Here is an 18,403-nt window from a genome sequence, read left to right on the forward strand (position 1 = left end):
TATAAAACATGTCAAAGGACACAAACAAAGACCTTTAAGTCGAGCTCATGCAGGAAAACTAAAAGCAATGTGTGTGACCTGATCAGCCGGTAATATTTATATAAAAGAGATCCTACAGAAGAGGACGAGCTGAGGGTCCGCCCTTCGCTTCCCTCCTGTTGTAATCAACGGCAGCAGGAGGATTTTTGATTTATGTTTCCGAGGATCTGTGCTCCAGGAACGACCCCAGCTGTTGCACCGACACAGCTGAGGCCAGAGGAGAGAGATGAGTAATGCAATTAAGCGATGAATCGGACGAGGAAGATGGGGGGATCGGTGTACGTGAGGACGAGGAGGGGGTTACAGTTTCCCGCTGATGTTCCCACACAACAGAGCAGAGCGTGGACCAAAGCCCTGCTCCGGTGTCATCCTCTCAGCTTAATTAAATGAGATAAAAGTGGCCCTACAGTCTGACGTCTGCATCGCTCAGGCGTGGGTTCATGTTTCTGTGATTTAAACACACTCAGTGACATCTCAGAGGGGAGGCAGGGTTAACAGATGGGGAGTACAAAGCAGACTCTGGTACCAACACTGATAGATCCACACACACCGGATTTTGTACAGTTTAACTTTAATCACTCATTAGGTTTAGCTTTCATCTTTTTAACAAACGAATATAATCTTAAGCGTACATATTCAATATCTGTAAATGTTATGCAATGTTTCTAATTGGATGTTTCAATTAAGATCTCTAAGAGGAAAATCTCACTGACGTGTTTCAGCATCAAGTCTTTGTTTCAGTGATTAAATAAGTGGCTTAATTATAATTAAAAATGCCCTTTTAATCGTTAAAAAAAATAATTTCTTTAAGTTTTCCTCTGATTTTTGAGTCTACATCTATCCTAATAGATGCGCTTCTACCCAAACATTTGTTGATGACTAAATTTCGCCTGCAAACATTTTAACATCACGGTACCCTTAACTTGTTATTCAATTGTCAATTAAGGTCTTTTCAAAATAAAAAGGAGTTCACCTTTTCAAAATAAGAGCTTTGGAACAAACCAATTGTTTTCAAATGTAAAGATGGCATTTCAAATGAACGTGCTGTTCAAAATAAGAGCTTTCAGCCAGTGTAAATGAGGGATTAGGTCATTCATTTTGAGATTGCATCGTGAGGAGAGGCTTGTGGTGTTATGTGTGTGTGATGTACGATTATCAGCGGTGATATAACTGTTGGATATCCGACATCACATGGACAAACCTTCTGTCTGTTGCTCTGGATGGAGAGAGACACTTCACCACCATGGTGTAAGACAGAGTAATGGGCCCATCCCCCCCCCACATCTCTGTTAGCACGTGTGGAGGATCTGAGCAGCTTCTGCTTGCTGTTTAACCCCCGACATTATTACCAAAGCTGCAGAAAGACATTTTCCACAGTAGATGATCGGGATAAGTCTTGTGCCTCGCCATCCGATGGGATAAATTAGACGGACATCCAGATCCAGGATCTCTGACTCTGACTCTGCACTGGGAGGCTTTGCACTTTTACATAGTGTGTTAATGTGTGTGTGTGTGTGTGTGTGTGTGTGTGTGTGTGTGTGTGTGTGTGTGTGTGTGTGTGTGTGTGTGTGTGTGTGTGTGTGTGTGTGTGTGTGTGTGTGTGTGTGTGTGTGTGTGTGTGTGAACCCCTGGAACAATAGCCAATGCTAATGCTAGTGCTAATGAGGATCCCAATACAGATGAAAATGAAGTTTGCCCCTTCCTTTGTGTGTTTCTAAGTTGGGCATCTCCACACTTTGTTTTGGATGGACTTGCTGTTGGAGCCTGCCTCCTGTGGCCGTTTGAGGAACTGCAGTTTGGGGAACTGTTTATTCCTTTCGGAAATAAAAATGATTCTCAAGAACAGAAATACCCAGATCTTCCAAGGATTCACACTAGATCTTCTGCCAATTTAACCTAGATCTTCCCTTGATCTTCCCTGGATCCTTCCTGGTTCTTCCCTGGATCCTTCCTGGTTCTTCCCTGGATCCTTCCTGGTTCTTCCCTGGATCCTTCCTGGTTCTTCCCTGGATCTTCCCTAGATCTTCCCTGGATCCTTCCTGGTTCTTCCCTGGTTATACCCTAGATCTTCCATTAATCTAACCTAGTTCTTCCCTATAGATTGTCCCTTGATCTACCCCAGATTTTACCTGGATCTACCCTGAATCTTCCCTCGATCCGTCCTGGTTCTTCCCTGGATTTACCCTAGATCCTCCGTTACTCTACCTTAGATCTTCCCCTTGATTTTAGGCTTCCATTGGGTCCATTGAGAAACTTGGGTTTTCTTTAAGCCCTTTCTCCGATTTGTTACATCACATCCGGTCTCAGCTCAGTCACATGAATGAGTTTACCTTAAAAAAGAAAAAAGCGTATTGATAGATGTCTCTTTTTCAATGTAAGTCAATGGGGAAAGTATGTTTTGGGCCCAATGACATCACACGACTGACACTGAAGTTGTAGTACCACTGTTTGGCCACTATGATATTTGATTTAACTCTTGGTGCATTTCCTGTTGGCTTTGTTTTCTGCTTCCACGTCCTGGCTCCAAAGATTGATTTTCTTCTCAAACTTCCAGAACAAAAACAAATGTTTCCCAAAACTTTATCTTTAAATATTGACCACAGACCCCCAGCAGCAGCAGACACCCAGAGTTTGTAAGAACACATTACCCATGAAACAAAGTAAAAGCAGCATCTGACCTGCCTGCTGCTCTAATAGGAGGAAATGGCTTGTGGTGCATCCAGCCCCGCTGTGGGAGTTTAATTCAATCACAGCTCCGGTCAGAAATGAATTAAAACTCTCATTAAGCCCCCCCTCCCGTGTTCCAGACACTAAGCTGGCTGCTTTTACAGATTGGGGTGTTGCAGCTCTGTGTGTGAGTCAGCCTTCAGTCACTCACTCCCAACATTTTGTGATTTTAATTTGCCGTGCTCACCCACACAGCGAGCCTGATGAACACAGTGCGCACGTCTCGTTGTTTAATCCCAAACCAGTCACAGTTTGACGAAAGGTGAGACAGCAGAGCCTGTGCTTCATGTCTGAGCGAGCACAGTGAGGATAACACACTATCACAGGATCAATGACCTTATACTAAAAGCTTAAATAAGACAGAAATGTTACTCCAGGAAGAGGCCAGTTATTTAACTTCTACCTTAACTGACCTTCATTTTTCAGCTAGAGGGAAAATTAAAAGAGGACATCCATGTTATTTGATATATTTTGCCGCTGTTTTCCATTTTAAAGCCCATTAAACATAAGTAAGATCATCCATTAATAGATAAACCCCTGATGTTACACCGTGATGAAAGCCCTGTAGGGGGGATTGGATGTTGTGACAATTGCTCCTATAATAAAATAATGAAATCAATACATGCTAAAGCTATATTTACATAAATGAGAAATGGAGTTAAATACAATTAAGACAAATAAATATATGGATAAACCTAGAAGTTGAAGTTAGATTAAAAAAATACAACAATAAATATTTAATAATATTAAATATTTTGATTATTTATTTTACTTTTTCTCCATTTATGATCAAATAAAAAAGAATTTTATAAACAATCAAAGAGAGGTTGGATTATTAATCAAAAACATTTCATATGTAAAAATATGGTTTTTAGAATACATGCAATAGTGTAATAATATTCAAAATAAAATCAATGGTAATAAATTGGTTTGGTGGTAAATGAGATTGATTTTTAGGCCTAAAAATGTAATATAAATCTTGTTTGAGATATACAAATCCACATCCCATAATCACTAAGCACTTTATTAACAAAGCACAACATGTGCTTTTGTGTGTGCAGGGAGAGGAAGCAGTGTGTTGTTACCGTACACTGTTTGTATAAAGGTTGTAACCCGGAAACATCCACAGAGTTTCTGCAGAGAGGTCCATCCTGCAGCAGCTCTGCTCTGAGGCTCTGTGTGACACTGAAGCTCATTCCTATTATATCACAGTATTATTCTCAGTGGATTCAATGAAGTACAAGACAAAGTGTGCACGGCTCGTGGTTCTCTGCCACTTGGAGATAAGATATGAACAATGCAAGGAGCTTTAACTGTAATGCTGATGAATACCTTGTGTAATATGTGGAGATAAACAGCTGGCTGAAGGACTTTCTACAGGAGGGACATAAACACATAAATACATCCTGAAAAGTGAAACGTGAGCTCCCCCTGCTGCCTGGAAAAGTACTTTATCCACCTCTAGTAGAAATGTACTCATTATATTTATTAAAGTGTAATAATTATAATAGATTTCATTTACAAAGCGCCATTCAAGGGACCCGAGGCCGCTCTGCATGTTGAAGGACAGACAACAAAACAAACAAAGTAAGCAAATAGTAAAGTAAAATAATTAAATAGCATTATTATTGTTATTTAATTATCATTATTATTATTATTTAATTATCATTATTATTATTATTATTTTAATGATCATCATTATTATCATTATTATTATTATTGTTATTATTATTATTATTATTTAATTATCATCATTATTATTATTATTTAATTATCATTATTATTATTATTATTTAATTATCATCATTATTATTATTATTTTATTATTGTTATTTTTATTATTATTATTTAATTATCATCATTATTATTATTATTTAATTATCATCATTATTATTATTATTTTATTATTATTTTATTATTATTATTATTATTATTATTATTATCATTATTATTATTAATAATAATAATCATATCATCATTATTATTATTTAATTATCATTATTATTGTTATTTAATTATCATTATTATCATTATTGTTATTTTTATTATTGTTATTTAATCATCATTATTATTATTATTTAATTATGCTCATTATTATCATTATTATTAATGTTATTGTTATTATTATTATTTAATTATTAGATGTCTTTGATTTGTTAAACCGATGTTTCCCACCAGACTTCTCACATAACTTCATGTCCATAATCAACCAACACATATTTTTTATCTAAGGAAATATAAAAGATATATGTTTTAAAATCAGTCAAAGGGACCAAAGCTGTTATTTTACTTTAATACTTTAACTACATGTTGCTGCTAATACTGAAGCACTATGACTTTAGTATATTCCCTGCAGGCCTTCCACTTGTAATGGAGTATTTTTAGACTTTTGGATGACTCTCTTTACTTCAGCAAACTATGTTAGTATTATTTCCACCTCTGTGTTTACTTTTTCCTGTAGAACTTTAACTTGTAATTGAGTGTTTTTAATTTGCTATAGTGATATTTTTAAGTGAAGAATCAGAGTACCTTTTCCATCCTTGATTATAATTAAGTAGGATTTTTCTTGCAGAACTTTTACTTCAAACAAAGTGTGTTTACATGTCTGTATTAGTTCGCTATGTTTACCTAAATATGGATCTGAATGATTCTTCCAGCTTTGGTAAACAGGATCTAAAATGGCTCAGTGATGCATTAGCACCAGGAGGGGGCAGCAGTGCAGTCAGGAGGATGAAGCTGCAGTGAAACCCCCCAGAAGAAGAAGAGGAAGAAGATGCTTCTGTGTAATGAACTCATGAATAATGTGCTGCTGCAGACACGTGTAGAACCAGCTGCAGGATACATGGCTCTTTAAGGAGGCATTAAAAGCGTTTCTATTTGGATCGATATCTTATTTTGTTTAGAGGTTTTGTGAGCTTTTTTTCGTCGTCGACATTTTGTTTTGAAGAGCAGAATATTTTGGTGAGTTGATATTTGATGCTGTAAAACACTTACATTATCAGCTTAACACAACACATAAGCATGGGGACCCTTGACACATTTCAAAATAAAATTGCACTGTTATATAAATGCCGATTCAACTTCAACAACAGTCTGTTAAGGCAACACTAGTGTGTGTAACACTATTACAAATGCTTAGTTGAACTGTCTTGCGGTTTGGTTGCTATTATCTTCCTGTAAAAGCAAATACAAATCTACACAGCTTTTATTTTGAAGGCGATGCCGGATATTCTGTTCGGGCTTGATGTGGTTGTTAATCAAATTGAGACGTCTTTTTAGTATTTGAACACAATAATTGAAGTCAGTTAAGGTTGAAATAGTCCACTTTTTACCCACCGACACTTAAATAGCATTTATTTTGTGTGTCTCTTTGTAATGATCGTGTTATCCCTAACTGTTAGCTTGAAGCTAATCGCGCTCGCGGTATTACTGTAGTCTTAGTTGGATTTATTCACGGGAGCATCCTGTGCGGTCTCCTACTCTATCTCTATAACGGAATGAGGGAGTCCCCGCCCGCTCGTCCCACACGGTTTGCAAAATCAAACGCTCCTTATGTACCATGCTTTATTAATGAGGATCTGTTTTGTGAAGGATGAAAAAACTTCTGTCTTTTACCTTCGTGAGATTATTATCAAACGGTGGTTTCAGGAGGTAAATGTGCTTTGTTTATATGAGGATCTACTTGATATATTCTAGTAGAAAGACCCACGTTGTAGAAGGACATCGAGGTTTAGCCTTTGTTATGGTTAGCTAGCTATAGCAAGATTGTCCTTCATAGACATGCTTTCTAACTATGCTTCATGTGAGCTAAAACACTCTTTACTTTGTCAGATATCCAAATATAAATGAAAGTATAATGTTTAACATATGTGTCAAATGTTAATTCTCTACATGTATATTTTCTACTTTTAAATACCTTTTTACAGTAATGTTTCTCTAGTAAAAAAGCCTTACAAATGAAGTACTCTCTTAAGGTCCATACACTACATTTCTGTTGCCGCTTTCAGCCTCATTGTGTGGCTTTAATAAGCATGTACTGTCAACTCCAGTACTAGTAGTTATTACCGTTAAATCTTAGTCAAATATATTAGATTTATTTATTGTTTTAATGGTTTTCTTTGTCTTATAATAACCCTGTTTCCTATGCAATTCCTGAAAACTACAAGTAATAATTTACCAGCATAGTAAGTTATCGTTTTTTATTAAGTAGTTTCTATGATTTATCCTCCTCGGCTCGGTATAGTTGAGATATATTTGTCTTTGTTGAAATACAATATTGATAATGGCTTCCTTTGACTCGTATTTCCCAGGTTTTCTCCGACTTGCAGACACCAGAGCTCCATGATGAAGTACATCCTGGTTACTGGAGGAGTGATCTCAGGCATCGGTAAAGGCATCATAGCGAGCAGCGTGGGAACCATCCTGAAGTCATGCGGCCTGCATGTGACAGCCATCAAGATCGACCCGTACATCAACATAGACGCCGGCACGTTCTCCCCCTACGAGCACGGTACGTCCCAGGAGATATGGATTCAACACGTGTATGATTTAAACTGCGGCGTGTTGTAAGCGTGTTTTATCTCGTTGTGCAGGGGAGGTGTTCGTGCTGGACGACGGCGGTGAGGTGGATCTGGATCTGGGGAACTACGAGCGCTTCCTGGACATCCGGCTGACCAAAGACAACAACCTGACCACCGGGAAGATCTACCAGTCGGTCATCAACAAGGAGAGGAGGGGGGACTACCTGGGCAAGACCGTGCAGGGTAAATAACCCGTCTTAAGTTTGGGCTAGGGTGCTTTTATACTTTTCAGAAAGAATATGACATTATGGGGTATTTAATTTCATCTTCCATCATTCAAAGTGCACATTTTATTCCATGTTCAGGAAAACCATTACAGCATCGGGTTGTTTTATTACGATCCAAGTGATTCTATTTTTGGACTTTTTCAGGAAATGATCACATTTTGGGTTTCTAATGATATTTTCCTCAAGAATTGAGTGATAATTTGGGTTTTGCCTCTTCCAGTGGTGCCACACATCACAGACGCCATCCAGGAGTGGGTCATGAAACAGGCCAAGGTTCCTGTGGAGGACGACGGCGTAGAACCTCAAGTCTGTGTAATAGAGGTAAGAAATACACCAGAACCTGCACCACTAAAGGCCCATAGTAAGGTGAGTTGTTGCAGAATATCTCACGTTGTGTCTGTGCAGCTGGGCGGCACGGTGGGAGACATCGAGAGCATGCCCTTCATCGAGGCCTTCAGGCAGTTCCAGTTCAAAGTGAAGAGGGAGAACTTCTGCAACATCCACGTCAGCCTCATTCCTCAGGTGAGACAAATGCTGATTTACAGGTTTATTTGTGAAGTCTGCACCTGCACAACAACCACGCAGAGTACAGGCATTCAGCCCGGAGCACACAGCGAGTCTGCTCAGGTTCAAAACAAACCTGGTGATCTGTGCACACTGAAACCTGTTCCTGTACGACACAGTTTGCATCCAGAGCTCGTATATTAATATTGATGTGAGTAAAGTCACAGCTAGGAGGCAGACATGAGTAAACAGTTATCCTGAGTGTATATATATTAAGATATACTGTATATATTTAATCCTGGATCGATGTCAATGGTATATTTCCTGGAAAATAATTTGAACATTCAGCGATTCTTAGGCTTCTGAAATACTGAATTGGCTCATTTTCCTGGGGTTTTCTCAGGATAAAGGGAATATCTTTGGGTTTTTGACTTTGGTTTATGGAATTTTACACAGTTTTCCTCAAAAGTAATGCATAAGTGTACCTGCTGAGGTTTGCATGCAACGATAATCTCTGGTTGTGATCCTTAAATCAAACCCAATGATCGCATCAGAACGTTTTTATCCAAGTTCCTTTGTTGTCCACTTTTCATTTTGCAGATTCACAAACATGGCACGTTCTATGCTGACAAATAATAATAATTGTGTGTGTGTGTGTGTGTGTGTGTGTGTGTGTGTGTGTGTGTGTGTGTGTGTGTGTGTGTGTGTGTGTGTGTGTGTGTGTGTGTGTTATTGTGTGCAGCCCAGTGCGACAGGAGAGCAGAAAACAAAACCCACACAGAACACGGTCCGAGAGCTCAGAGGACTCGGACTGTCCCCCGATCTGGTGAGGCTCTCACACTTCTTGACTAAAACGTGTGTGTGTGTGTATCCAAAACAGACTCATGAGATCAGCAACAGATTCTCCTGACGGATCATGTGGAAACGAGGCTTAAGCTCCTTTACAAAATCATGTCTTGCTTTCTATAAATATAAGATGTACTGCAGCTGAGACAAACTGAACTAACCTTGTTTACAGTTTATTCAAAAATAGGTTCTCCTATGTTCACTTCATCTTTTTAAACAGTATCCTGGAAAAAGTGTGTTATTGTTCTGTGAAACATCCTGATTTACCTCCAGTGTGTCTGTGTGTTACTGATGTCTCTCTCTGTCCCTCTCTCGCTCTTAACCCCTCTCTCTACCTCTCTGTCTTTACCTCTACCTCTCTCTACCCCTCTCTCTACCTCTCTCTCTACCTCTCTCCCTTTACCTCTCTCTCTCTACCCCTCTCTCTACCTCTCTGTCTTTACCTCTACCTCTCTCTACCTCTATCTCTTTCTCTCTCTCTCTCTCTCTCTACCTCTCTCCCTTTACCTCTCTCCCTCTATGCCTCTACCTCTACCTCTCTTTCTTTATCTCTACCTCTCTCTGTTTACCTCTACCCCTGTACCCCTACCTCTCTCTCTCTACCCCTCTACCCCTACCTCTCTCTTTTTACCTCTCTCTCTTTACCCCTCTCTCTCTTTACTTCTCTCTTTACTTCTCTCTCTCTTTACCTCTACCTCTCTCTCTTTACCCCTCTCTCTCTTTACTTATCTCTCTCTTTACCTCTACCTCTCTCTCTACCCCTCTACCTCTCTCTCTTTACCTCTACCTCTCTTTACCTCTACCCCTCTCTCTACCCCTCTCTCTCTCTTTACTTCTCTCTCTCTTTACCTCTACCTCTCTTTACCTCTACCCCTCTCTCTCTCTTTACTTCTCTCTCTCTATACCTACCCCTCTCTCTCTACTTCTCTCTCTCTACCTCTCTTTTTCTCTTTACCTGTCTCTATACCTACCTCTCTCTTTCTCTCTCTCTCTCTACCTCTCTCTCTCTCTCAGATCATGTGCCGCTGCGCAACGGCTCTGGAGAACTCGGTGAAAGAGAAGATCTCCATGTTCTGTCACGTGGAACCTGAACAGGTACGTCTCTCCCTCTCTCTCTCTCGCCCTCCCTCTGCAGCACCTTTAATGAATCCCCCCCCCCAGACTCTCTCTGAAGATGTCCCCTGTCTTCAGGTGATCTGTGTGGCCGACGTCTCCTCCATCTACAAAGTTCCTCTGCTATTGGAGCAGCAGGGGGTCGTGGGCTTTCTGACCCGGAGACTCAACATGCCCATGGAGACCCAGCCGCGCAGGATGCTCACCAAGTGGAAGGAGATGTCCGACAGGTGAGCCCTAAAGCAGCCAGGAATATAAGAATGTGAATTTAACCCGATCATAAGTTGAATGAAACCCCAATAATTAAATAGTTTTCCCCAAAACGTAAAAAATAATCACTTAACTTTAGTGAAAGTGTAATAAAACACACTTTGTGTATTAACGTGAAGGATAATGTCTTTAAAAACCCCAAATTAGATCATTTCAACTTCATTGAAAGTGAAAAAAATTGCTGGATATCAAATTTTTACAAAGATTGACAATATTTAAATACCCAATAATGTCATAAATTATTCTGAAAAGTAAAACAAATGTATTTAAAACTCAAAGTAGATAGAAATGAATCAGAGGATGAATCCCTCTTTATTAGTCACACACATGCACACAGCAGAGCACACACAGTGAAATTGGTTAACCCATCCTAGTACTAGGAGCAGTGGGCAGCTATCGTGCAGCGCACGGGGAGCAATGGGGAGGGGGGGATTGGAGGTGTCCGGTGCCTTGCTCAAGGGCACAACAGCAGGGCCTAGGAGGTGAACTGGGACCTCTCCAAGTAGCAGTCCACTTTCCATATTTCAAATCTGTTTGGGGACTTGAACCGGCAACCCTACGATTCCCAGTCCAAGCCCCTACTGACTGAGCCACTGCTCAAGTATTAACTTGACCAACAGAAAGAAATATGTCCCCCCCCCCCCCCCCCCATCTGCTGTCAGGTCCGACCGGCTGCTCGAGCACTGCTCCATCGCTCTGGTTGGTAAATACACAAAGTTCTCCGACTCGTACGCCTCGGTGATCAAAGCTCTGGAGCACTCGGCGCTCGCCATCAGCCACAAACTGGAGGTCAAGGTAAAATCACCACGATCGCTTTCGATTATGCATCTGAATTAATCAAAGCTGCACAACATTCAGGTGCATCACCTCCAGGATCAGCATTGAGCTGTACCTTTGTCTGGTTCTGTTTTATTAATATCAGTTACGCAAAGGCCTCATTTACACTCCTATAGTGAGACAAATATAGAGTAAAAATGATGTGATAAATTCTGGTCATTAAAATGTGACCCACGCAGAACATTTGAGCTGGAAATGATTTCACCTTCCTCTATAGTTAATACAATATAAGTTGCTTTCTTAGCAACACTGCACATATAGCTATCGCTTCTTAAAATGTGGAGTATTCAGCATTAAATACATCCGTTCACCTAATATAACGTGCTTTTCCCCCTCAGTACATCGACTCTGCGAATCTGGAGCCGTCCATGCTGCAGGAGGAGCCGGTGAAATACCACGAGGCCTGGCAGAAGCTCTGCAGCGCCGAGTCAGTGCTCCATACACACATCTGTAATAAAACATCCTGGACTTTCTAAATGTGTACTAACGTCTCCTCTGTCCTCAGCGGGATCCTGGTTCCTGGGGGGTTCGGCGTCAGAGGAACTGAGGGGAAGATTCACGCCATCAGCTGGGCCAGGAAACAGAAGAAACCCTTCCTAGGTCGGGAGATATCTCACTGCTGCTGCCATCCCTGCTATTATTATTAGATATGTTATATTAAAATACCTGTGTGTGTGTGTGTGTGTGTGTGTGTGTGTGTGTGTCTGTAGGTGTGTGTCTCGGGATGCAGTTAGCTGTGTGTGAATTTGCCAGGAACACACTCGGCTGGACAGGTAAAGTAAACTCTCCTTGGTTTATCATTTTCTGGGCCTGGCGTCGTGACAAATAGCTGAAATCTGCTCAAATGAAGTCACTGTTGAAGCGTCGGAGCCAGTTACCTGATTCCTCCATTAACACAAACTAAATCACAGAAGAACCTCAACGATGTCAGACCAACAACAACATTTATGAACGAGTTTCCACATATTTAAAACTGATATTAATAAATGAGCTGGACAGAGATGCAATAGATATAATATTTAGAATATAGACGATCTCTGTGTGGATGGAAATGAGTGAAGTGTATTTATGTAAACAAAATGAAGCTTTTTGCCTTAGAATAATACACATTTTGAACTGATCCTGATAAAGCAGTTTGACATTTGGGAAGTAAATGTGTCTGAGGTTATTCATATTTACCCTTATCTTATCATTCATTACTTCTCTCAAAAGCTGATTCCATGCCTTCTTCTGTTTCCTACTTTAGACGCCAACTCCACTGAGTTCGACCCGGACTCAGAGCATCCTGTGGTGAGTCAGTCTTTAAGTCAGGAGGGAAATGTGTTTTATTTTTACCTGGAAAGGTGTGTTGAATAGATTTCCTCCTGCAGGTGATCGACATGCCGGAACACAACCCGGGTCAGATGGGCGGCACCATGCGGCTCGGGAAGAGACGCACCATCTTCAAGACCAACAACAGCGTGCTGCGTGAGAAACGCTTCTAGTGATGCCTAATGTGTTGTTGTTGTTGTTGTTTACCTGCTGCTGACAGCCGCTCTGTGTCACAGGTAAACTGTACGGAGACGCAGAGTATGTGGACGAGAGGCACAGACACCGCTTTGAGGTACGTCTTCCTCTAAAGAGCTTTACATGGACTTCCAACCTTTCCGGCAGGCGAGGAGCTAGATTTATATTTGTGTTTATTTGTTGTTGTCCCGTGCAGGTGAACCCGGAGCTGAAGAGCCACTTTGAGGAGAAAGGGTTCCGCTTCGTGGGTCAGGACGTGGAGGGAGAGAGGATGGAGGTCATCGAGCTCGACGGTGAGAGGAAGGAGCTAAATCAGAAAGTGTCTCTTGAGGGTTTTAAAGAGGAGCTGCAGGATCTGCTATTATTTCTGACTGATTTTGTGATTTACTTTACCAACCACTGATGTTACTCAGGGATAACAACCAAAAACACATTCAGAAAACCATTGACTTCCTCACCAGGGGACAGGAAGTGATGAAATGCTGACTCTTCAGGGTTTCTTGCCCCCCTCTCTCTGGATACTGACTGGACTAACATGTGTTTGTGTTTCAGATCATCCGTACTTCGTGGGGGTTCAGTATCACCCAGAGTTCACCTCCCGCCCCATCAAACCCTCCCCCCCGTACCTGGGTCTGCTTCTGGCTGCAGCCGGGAAGCTGCAGGGGTATTTAGTGAAGGGCTGCCGGCTCTCCCCACGGTACACAATAAATACTACTACTACTAGTATTACTCAGAATTATAAAGTCACTGAGTACATTTACTCAAGTACTTAAGTACAGTTTTGAGACATGCAAGAAACCATTTCATGCTAGTTGTACTTTTACTCCCCTACATGTATTTAACACCTTCAGTTGCTAGGCAGATTAGGATTAATGATGGTAAATATAATCTCCCTTAAATCAGACTTTAGTTCACCTGCAGTAAATCCAGCAGCTACCCTGCAGTATACAAAGCCATTCAAACTAGCTGCACCTTTACCAGCTCTGAGAACACTTTAATGATCAATCATTATAAAACATATCAGAGATATTATTCTGAAATGGACCAATCAGACAATGACTACTTTTACTGTCGCTACTTTAAGTACATTTAGAGGAGAGTACTTTCTACTTTCACTGGAGGAACATTTAGAATACTTTCACTGTGACAGAGTATTCCTACACTCTGGTACTTCTACTTTACTCAAGTACAAGACCTGAGTACTTCTACTTTACTCAAGTACAAGATCTGAGTACTTCTACTTTACTCAAGTACAAGACCTGAGTACTTCTACTTTACTCAAGTACAAGACCTGAGTACTTCTACTTTACTCAAGAACAAGATCTGAGTACTTCTACTTTACTCAAGTACAAGATCTGAGTACTTCTACTTTACTCAAGTACAAGATCTGAGTACTTCTACTTTACTCAAGTACAAGACCTGAGTACTTCTACTTTACTCAAGTACAAGATCTGAGTACTTCTACTTTACTCAAGTACAAGATCTGAGTACTTCTACTTTACTCAAGTACAAGACCTGAGTACTTCTACTTTACTCAAGTACAAGACCTGAGTACTTCTACTTTACTCAAGAACAAGATCTGAGTACTTCTACTTTACTCAAGTACAAGATCTGAGTACTTCTACTTTTACTCAAGTACAAGACCTGAGTACTTCTACTTTACTCAAGTACAAAACCTGAGTACTTCTACTTTACTCAAGTACAAGATCTGAGTACTTCTACTTTACTCAAGTACAAGATCTGAGTACTTCTACTTTACTCAAGTACAAGACCTGAGTACTTCTACTTTACTCAAGTACAAGATCTGAGTACTTCTACTTTACTCAAGTACAAGATCTGAGTACTTCTACTTTACTCAAGTACAAGACCTGAGTACTTCTACTTTACTCAAGTACAAGACCTGAGTACTTCTACTTTACTCAAGAACAAGATCTGAGTACTTCTACTTTACTCAAGTACAAGATCTGAGTACTTCTACTTTACTCAAGTACAAGATCTGAGTACTTCTACCTCCTCTGGTATTATTACGTGTCTTTACTGAAGTTCTGCCGGCTATAATTCTGTTTAGATGGGATGAAGATACAGCAGGGAGAATATTGAAGGAAGTTGCTCTCTAGGAAATATATCACTTCCATTTTTCCCAAGGTTCCTTCATGTTGTTGTCCTGAAGCTGTAAAACTCAATCAAAGATTAATTAATGACTGTTGTTGTTGTTGTTGTTGTTGTGTTTCCTGCAGGGACACGTATAGCGACCGCAGCGGCAGCAGCAGTCCGGACTCGGAGATCTCAGAGCTGAAAATGCCTTCTCTCTCTAATGAATGATTTTTAAGGTACAAAATAAAATGCTCATGTTTTCCGACGATGTCATTTGCATTTTGAGTCATAAAACACAACCCTTACTTTACCTGAACAGAGTTTGGGGAAACTTCATTTCCAGTTTGAACCTGCAGACTTAAGCAGGTCATGAGACCAAAGATGGTTTCACACCAGTCACGGTATTTAGTAACACGTGTCCGGACTCCCCGCTCCTCCTTCAGTTGAGTTTTGTTGCTAGGCAGAATAATACAAGGAAATAAAGTGATGTACAGAAGAGATTTCTTCCTATGAGGACTACTATGAGGTCCTCCTGATGTAATAAAAACACCTGAATTATGCGCCAACATATTTGTATTTGTGAAATGTCTTAAATAAAACCCTGAGGTAAACGTATAAACCCAGGAGCTGCACGGCTCTTCAGACAAAGATGGGTTGGATGCAGTTTAAATGCAGTTCATCTGGTCAAATACCACATGACCTCTGTCCCAAACATTGGTCACTGGTCTGAGTTTGATCATTTTGCAGCTAGACAATCCAGTGGGATGAATGAGAATAAACTGGGAGTAGACAGCATGCATTTCCAGATGCAATGCATAAAAGCAACCTATTTAACTCTGCCATCCTCAAACAAAAGGAACACGTGCCCTCAGCTGCTGGGTCCAAGCTTTACACCAACAGTAGAAAGGTAGTTGGTTTTGGATCAGTCCTTCGATTAACTTGGAAACTAAGCTAAACCATCAAGTGCAATTAGTCTTAAACAATTTGACTGCACTGACTTATAGAAGCTGCAAACCACTCTAATACTGGTAAGGTTTATTTGGCCATGGTAAGTTTAGTATTAGATGATTCAGTTTGATCATTTTGAAGCTTGGCAGGGTAGTGGGCCAAGGACAATTTCCACCAGAATTCTTAATGACCATGAATTTAAAACAGTCCCTCAGAATGGAAGTCTGAGGCTCGTTGCACCGTTTGCTGTGTTGACTGACTTCAACCCTGTTCTCTCCACTCAGCTGCTGGGATGAATGTTACAGCCCTCCGATGAGCTTGTGCGGGAAAGCTGCAGAAACTGGGCTCAGGAACATGCAGCGCCAGTACAACCCTCACCTTGGCCTTACTGTAAATAGGTAATTTTACCCAACTGTTTGCAGTGAACGTGTCTCTAGATGTCCGTCACATGTAAATTCAAGAATATAAATAAAGGGATTCTCAAAAAACTTCTGAATTAGGTTTTTTTATTATTTATTTTTTTAAGGTTATTGCAAAACTTGCAGATTTGCAATAACATTACTCATTTGAGTAATACATGAGAATGCACACAGGAGAGAAACCATCCAGGGAGGCAAACGGGCTGCATCTCAGAGTCCTCAGTCACCCATCTTCGTGCTGCTCTCAACGCACCAGACCTGAAAACAGAAAAACACTCTTTAGTGAAATGCAAACACTTCTTCTAAGATGATCATTTAAGAGCTGATCTCAGTCCCATATCCGCCAAGTTTCATCCAACAGTCCTCTTGATTTCAACTCATCATAGATCAGGAATGTATGAAATGATGCACGGACAAAAAGACTTGCATACCTTTAGGGATCAGGACGCGAGAACCCACATATCTCAAGGACATCCGATTAAATCTCACGGGCAGATTTATTCCTGCAGGAGGAGAAAGGCATTAAAATAAAGCATTGTTCCAGATTAAGCATGAATACACAAGAGAGGATCTGTTGGACAGTTGAGTGGCTGGTGATGGCATGAGGGGCCACAACAGTCAAAGACCACCCTGTAATCTGGCACGCACTTGGAGAACCTAGAGCTACACACAAGCCCCGGTCCTTAGGATAGCATGCCGTAATTTTAAACACTTTAATTTAAGTCACCTTGAAGAGAGACATCCTCAGGGAGTCACTCAGGGTCAGCAGTGATGGTCACCTGAAGATAAAGATATGGTGAGTTACGATGCAAGACTTCTTATTTACAGTGGATTCATTGTTTGCAGATGTGGCTCAGTTATCTAAATTGTCTCAATCAGATCATATCAGTGAGGGCAAGTTTGTCATCACAGCCAGAAATACTCAATTGTAGAGATGTAGTTTTTCACGACATACCTGCAGTGATTTAGTCATCATCACGTTTCTGTTTTCCAGCGTTATCCAAAACCTGCAGAAAGACTAACTTATTAGAGCAGAATTACATTGAGCATTTTACACTAGGATTCAGTCCAAAGTGGCTCAGTTGTCTAAATTGTCTCAATCAGATCTAGTCAGTGAGGGCAAGTTTGTAATCACAGCCACTTCATACATCTGAAATATAGCTCAGTAAGTACCTGGATGAGAGGTCTTCATGGTTCAGCTTTTCAGCCTCACTGTTAGCAACGACCTGCAGAATGATAGAGCATAGCAATTAGCACAAGAGATTTTAAAACACTTAAAAGTTGAAGATTTAGTCCAAAATGTCCTTCCCCAAATGTTGCGGAAACAGTTATTTTATAAACTGATCAGCGACCGTCGGAAGAAGTGTTCTTCTCGGCATCCAGATGACCGCTCAAAGCTACAGAAGAGCATGAACGGCTTCGATAGGAGCCTGATTGACAGTTTATATAAAGTCTGCAGAGAAACGCACATACCTGCTTTCTGTGCAGGTATCCATTGTTGCGGAACCCTGGTAAGGTAGAGCTCCTATTGCAGGTTGAACCTGTAGAAAGACAAATGAGAAAGTCAGTGCATGCCCTGTGCTGCAGAAGGGGACTAGAAGCAAAACGCCATTGAAATATTTATCTGAACTAAAAAGTTGAGCAGTACATTGACACGTGGTTCACATGCTAACATTTATCTGGCTTTAAGCTAAGCAATTATACCCTAGCATCGTCATATTTTCAATTGTTATATTACAATAATCAGGCAGCACAATGTTGGGTTGAACATAAATAAAAGTAACATGCTATTATGGCTATAAACTTAAACAGAACCACGTGACAAGTTTCTAAGCTACGTAAGCTAACGTTAGCATGTTGGTTTGAGCAAATGTTAGCCGGAAATTGAGGTTAAGATTATAAAATACTTATTTTCAGTTCATTATAAGCTAAAGCTAGCAAATAAGCACTGTTAAGACATTAAATAAGAATATGTTTAGCTTACCGGAGTTGTGTGTCCGCTCCTCTTCTTTTCGTTAGGGAGGCTTGAAGCAGAAAGAGACTGAAGGAAGGGTTCAGTGCGCTTATATACGCCGGCGCCCAAGCAGTGCACACTGATTGGTCCATGCGGCTCATGTGGCCCCTGCTGCATGATGGGATGTATTTTTTAACATGCATTTTAGCGGTAAGTTTTCTGAATTTTTTCATTTATTTACGCATAAAAAAACCAATGCAAATAACTATATTCAGATTTTGATGAACCTAAAATGGTTTTACAACAAGAAGAAAGTAAATATATTATGAAAATAGTAAG

General features: G+C 40.4%; 1 protein-coding gene, 1 long non-coding RNA gene and 3 other non-coding genes across 6 annotated transcripts; 1 reads left to right on the top strand and 4 right to left on the bottom strand.

The window, feature by feature from the left end:
* The first annotated feature begins 5,538 nt into the window (after window positions 1-5,538).
* Window positions 5,539-16,187, top strand: ctps1a (CTP synthase 1a). Of its 2 annotated transcripts, none has more exons than XM_063899942.1 (19): window positions 5,539-5,727; window positions 7,077-7,276; window positions 7,359-7,529; window positions 7,794-7,894; window positions 7,979-8,095; window positions 8,820-8,903; window positions 9,938-10,018; window positions 10,115-10,266; window positions 10,969-11,101; window positions 11,482-11,570; window positions 11,649-11,743; window positions 11,854-11,916; window positions 12,390-12,433; window positions 12,514-12,610; window positions 12,691-12,746; window positions 12,846-12,942; window positions 13,202-13,346; window positions 14,887-14,979; window positions 15,976-16,187. In XM_063899942.1, exons 2-18 carry the CDS (start codon window positions 7,108-7,110, stop codon window positions 14,969-14,971), a joined length of 1,779 nt encoding a protein of 592 aa, XP_063756012.1. In that variant the 5' UTR covers window positions 5,539-5,727; window positions 7,077-7,107; the 3' UTR covers window positions 14,972-14,979; window positions 15,976-16,187. The 2 variants fall into 2 exon arrangements, with proteins under 2 accessions (XP_063756012.1, XP_063756011.1); XM_063899941.1 differs by lacking the exon at window positions 5,539-5,727 and adding an exon at window positions 6,282-6,417.
* Window positions 16,181-18,152, bottom strand: LOC134875386 (uncharacterized). The gene is made up of 7 exons (XR_010167188.1): window positions 18,095-18,152; window positions 17,584-17,651; window positions 17,284-17,336; window positions 17,066-17,117; window positions 16,838-16,889; window positions 16,542-16,613; window positions 16,181-16,368 (listed from the first exon to the last, which is right to left on the bottom strand). It is a non-coding gene; the product is annotated as an uncharacterized LOC134875386 (long non-coding RNA).
* Window positions 16,431-16,502, bottom strand: LOC134875585 (small nucleolar RNA SNORD99). The gene has a single exon (XR_010167249.1). It is a non-coding gene; the product is annotated as a small nucleolar RNA SNORD99 (small nucleolar RNA).
* LOC134875574 (small nucleolar RNA SNORA44) lies at window positions 16,680-16,809 on the bottom strand. Its single transcript, XR_010167239.1, has one exon. It is a non-coding gene; the product is annotated as a small nucleolar RNA SNORA44 (small nucleolar RNA).
* Window positions 17,408-17,544, bottom strand: LOC134875556 (small nucleolar RNA SNORA16B/SNORA16A family). The gene has a single exon (XR_010167222.1). It is a non-coding gene; the product is annotated as a small nucleolar RNA SNORA16B/SNORA16A family (small nucleolar RNA).
* Window positions 18,153-18,403: the final 251 nt, after the last annotated feature.

This window comes from Eleginops maclovinus, chromosome 13 (assembly GCF_036324505.1).
Source record: "Eleginops maclovinus isolate JMC-PN-2008 ecotype Puerto Natales chromosome 13, JC_Emac_rtc_rv5, whole genome shotgun sequence".
NCBI classification, from domain to species: domain Eukaryota; kingdom Metazoa; phylum Chordata; class Actinopteri; order Perciformes; family Eleginopidae; genus Eleginops; species Eleginops maclovinus.

Coding starts and splice junctions, on each gene's coding strand:
- ctps1a (XM_063899941.1), top strand. CDS start 6,359: ATGAAAAAACTTCTGTCTTTTACCTTCGTGAGATTATTATCAAACGGT. Junction 7,277..7,358: donor GTTCTCCCCCTACGAGCACG/GTACGTCCCAGG, acceptor CTCGTTGTGCAG/GGGAGGTGTTCGTGCTGGAC. Junction 11,102..11,481: donor GCCACAAACTGGAGGTCAAG/GTAAAATCACCA, acceptor TTTCCCCCTCAG/TACATCGACTCTGCGAATCT.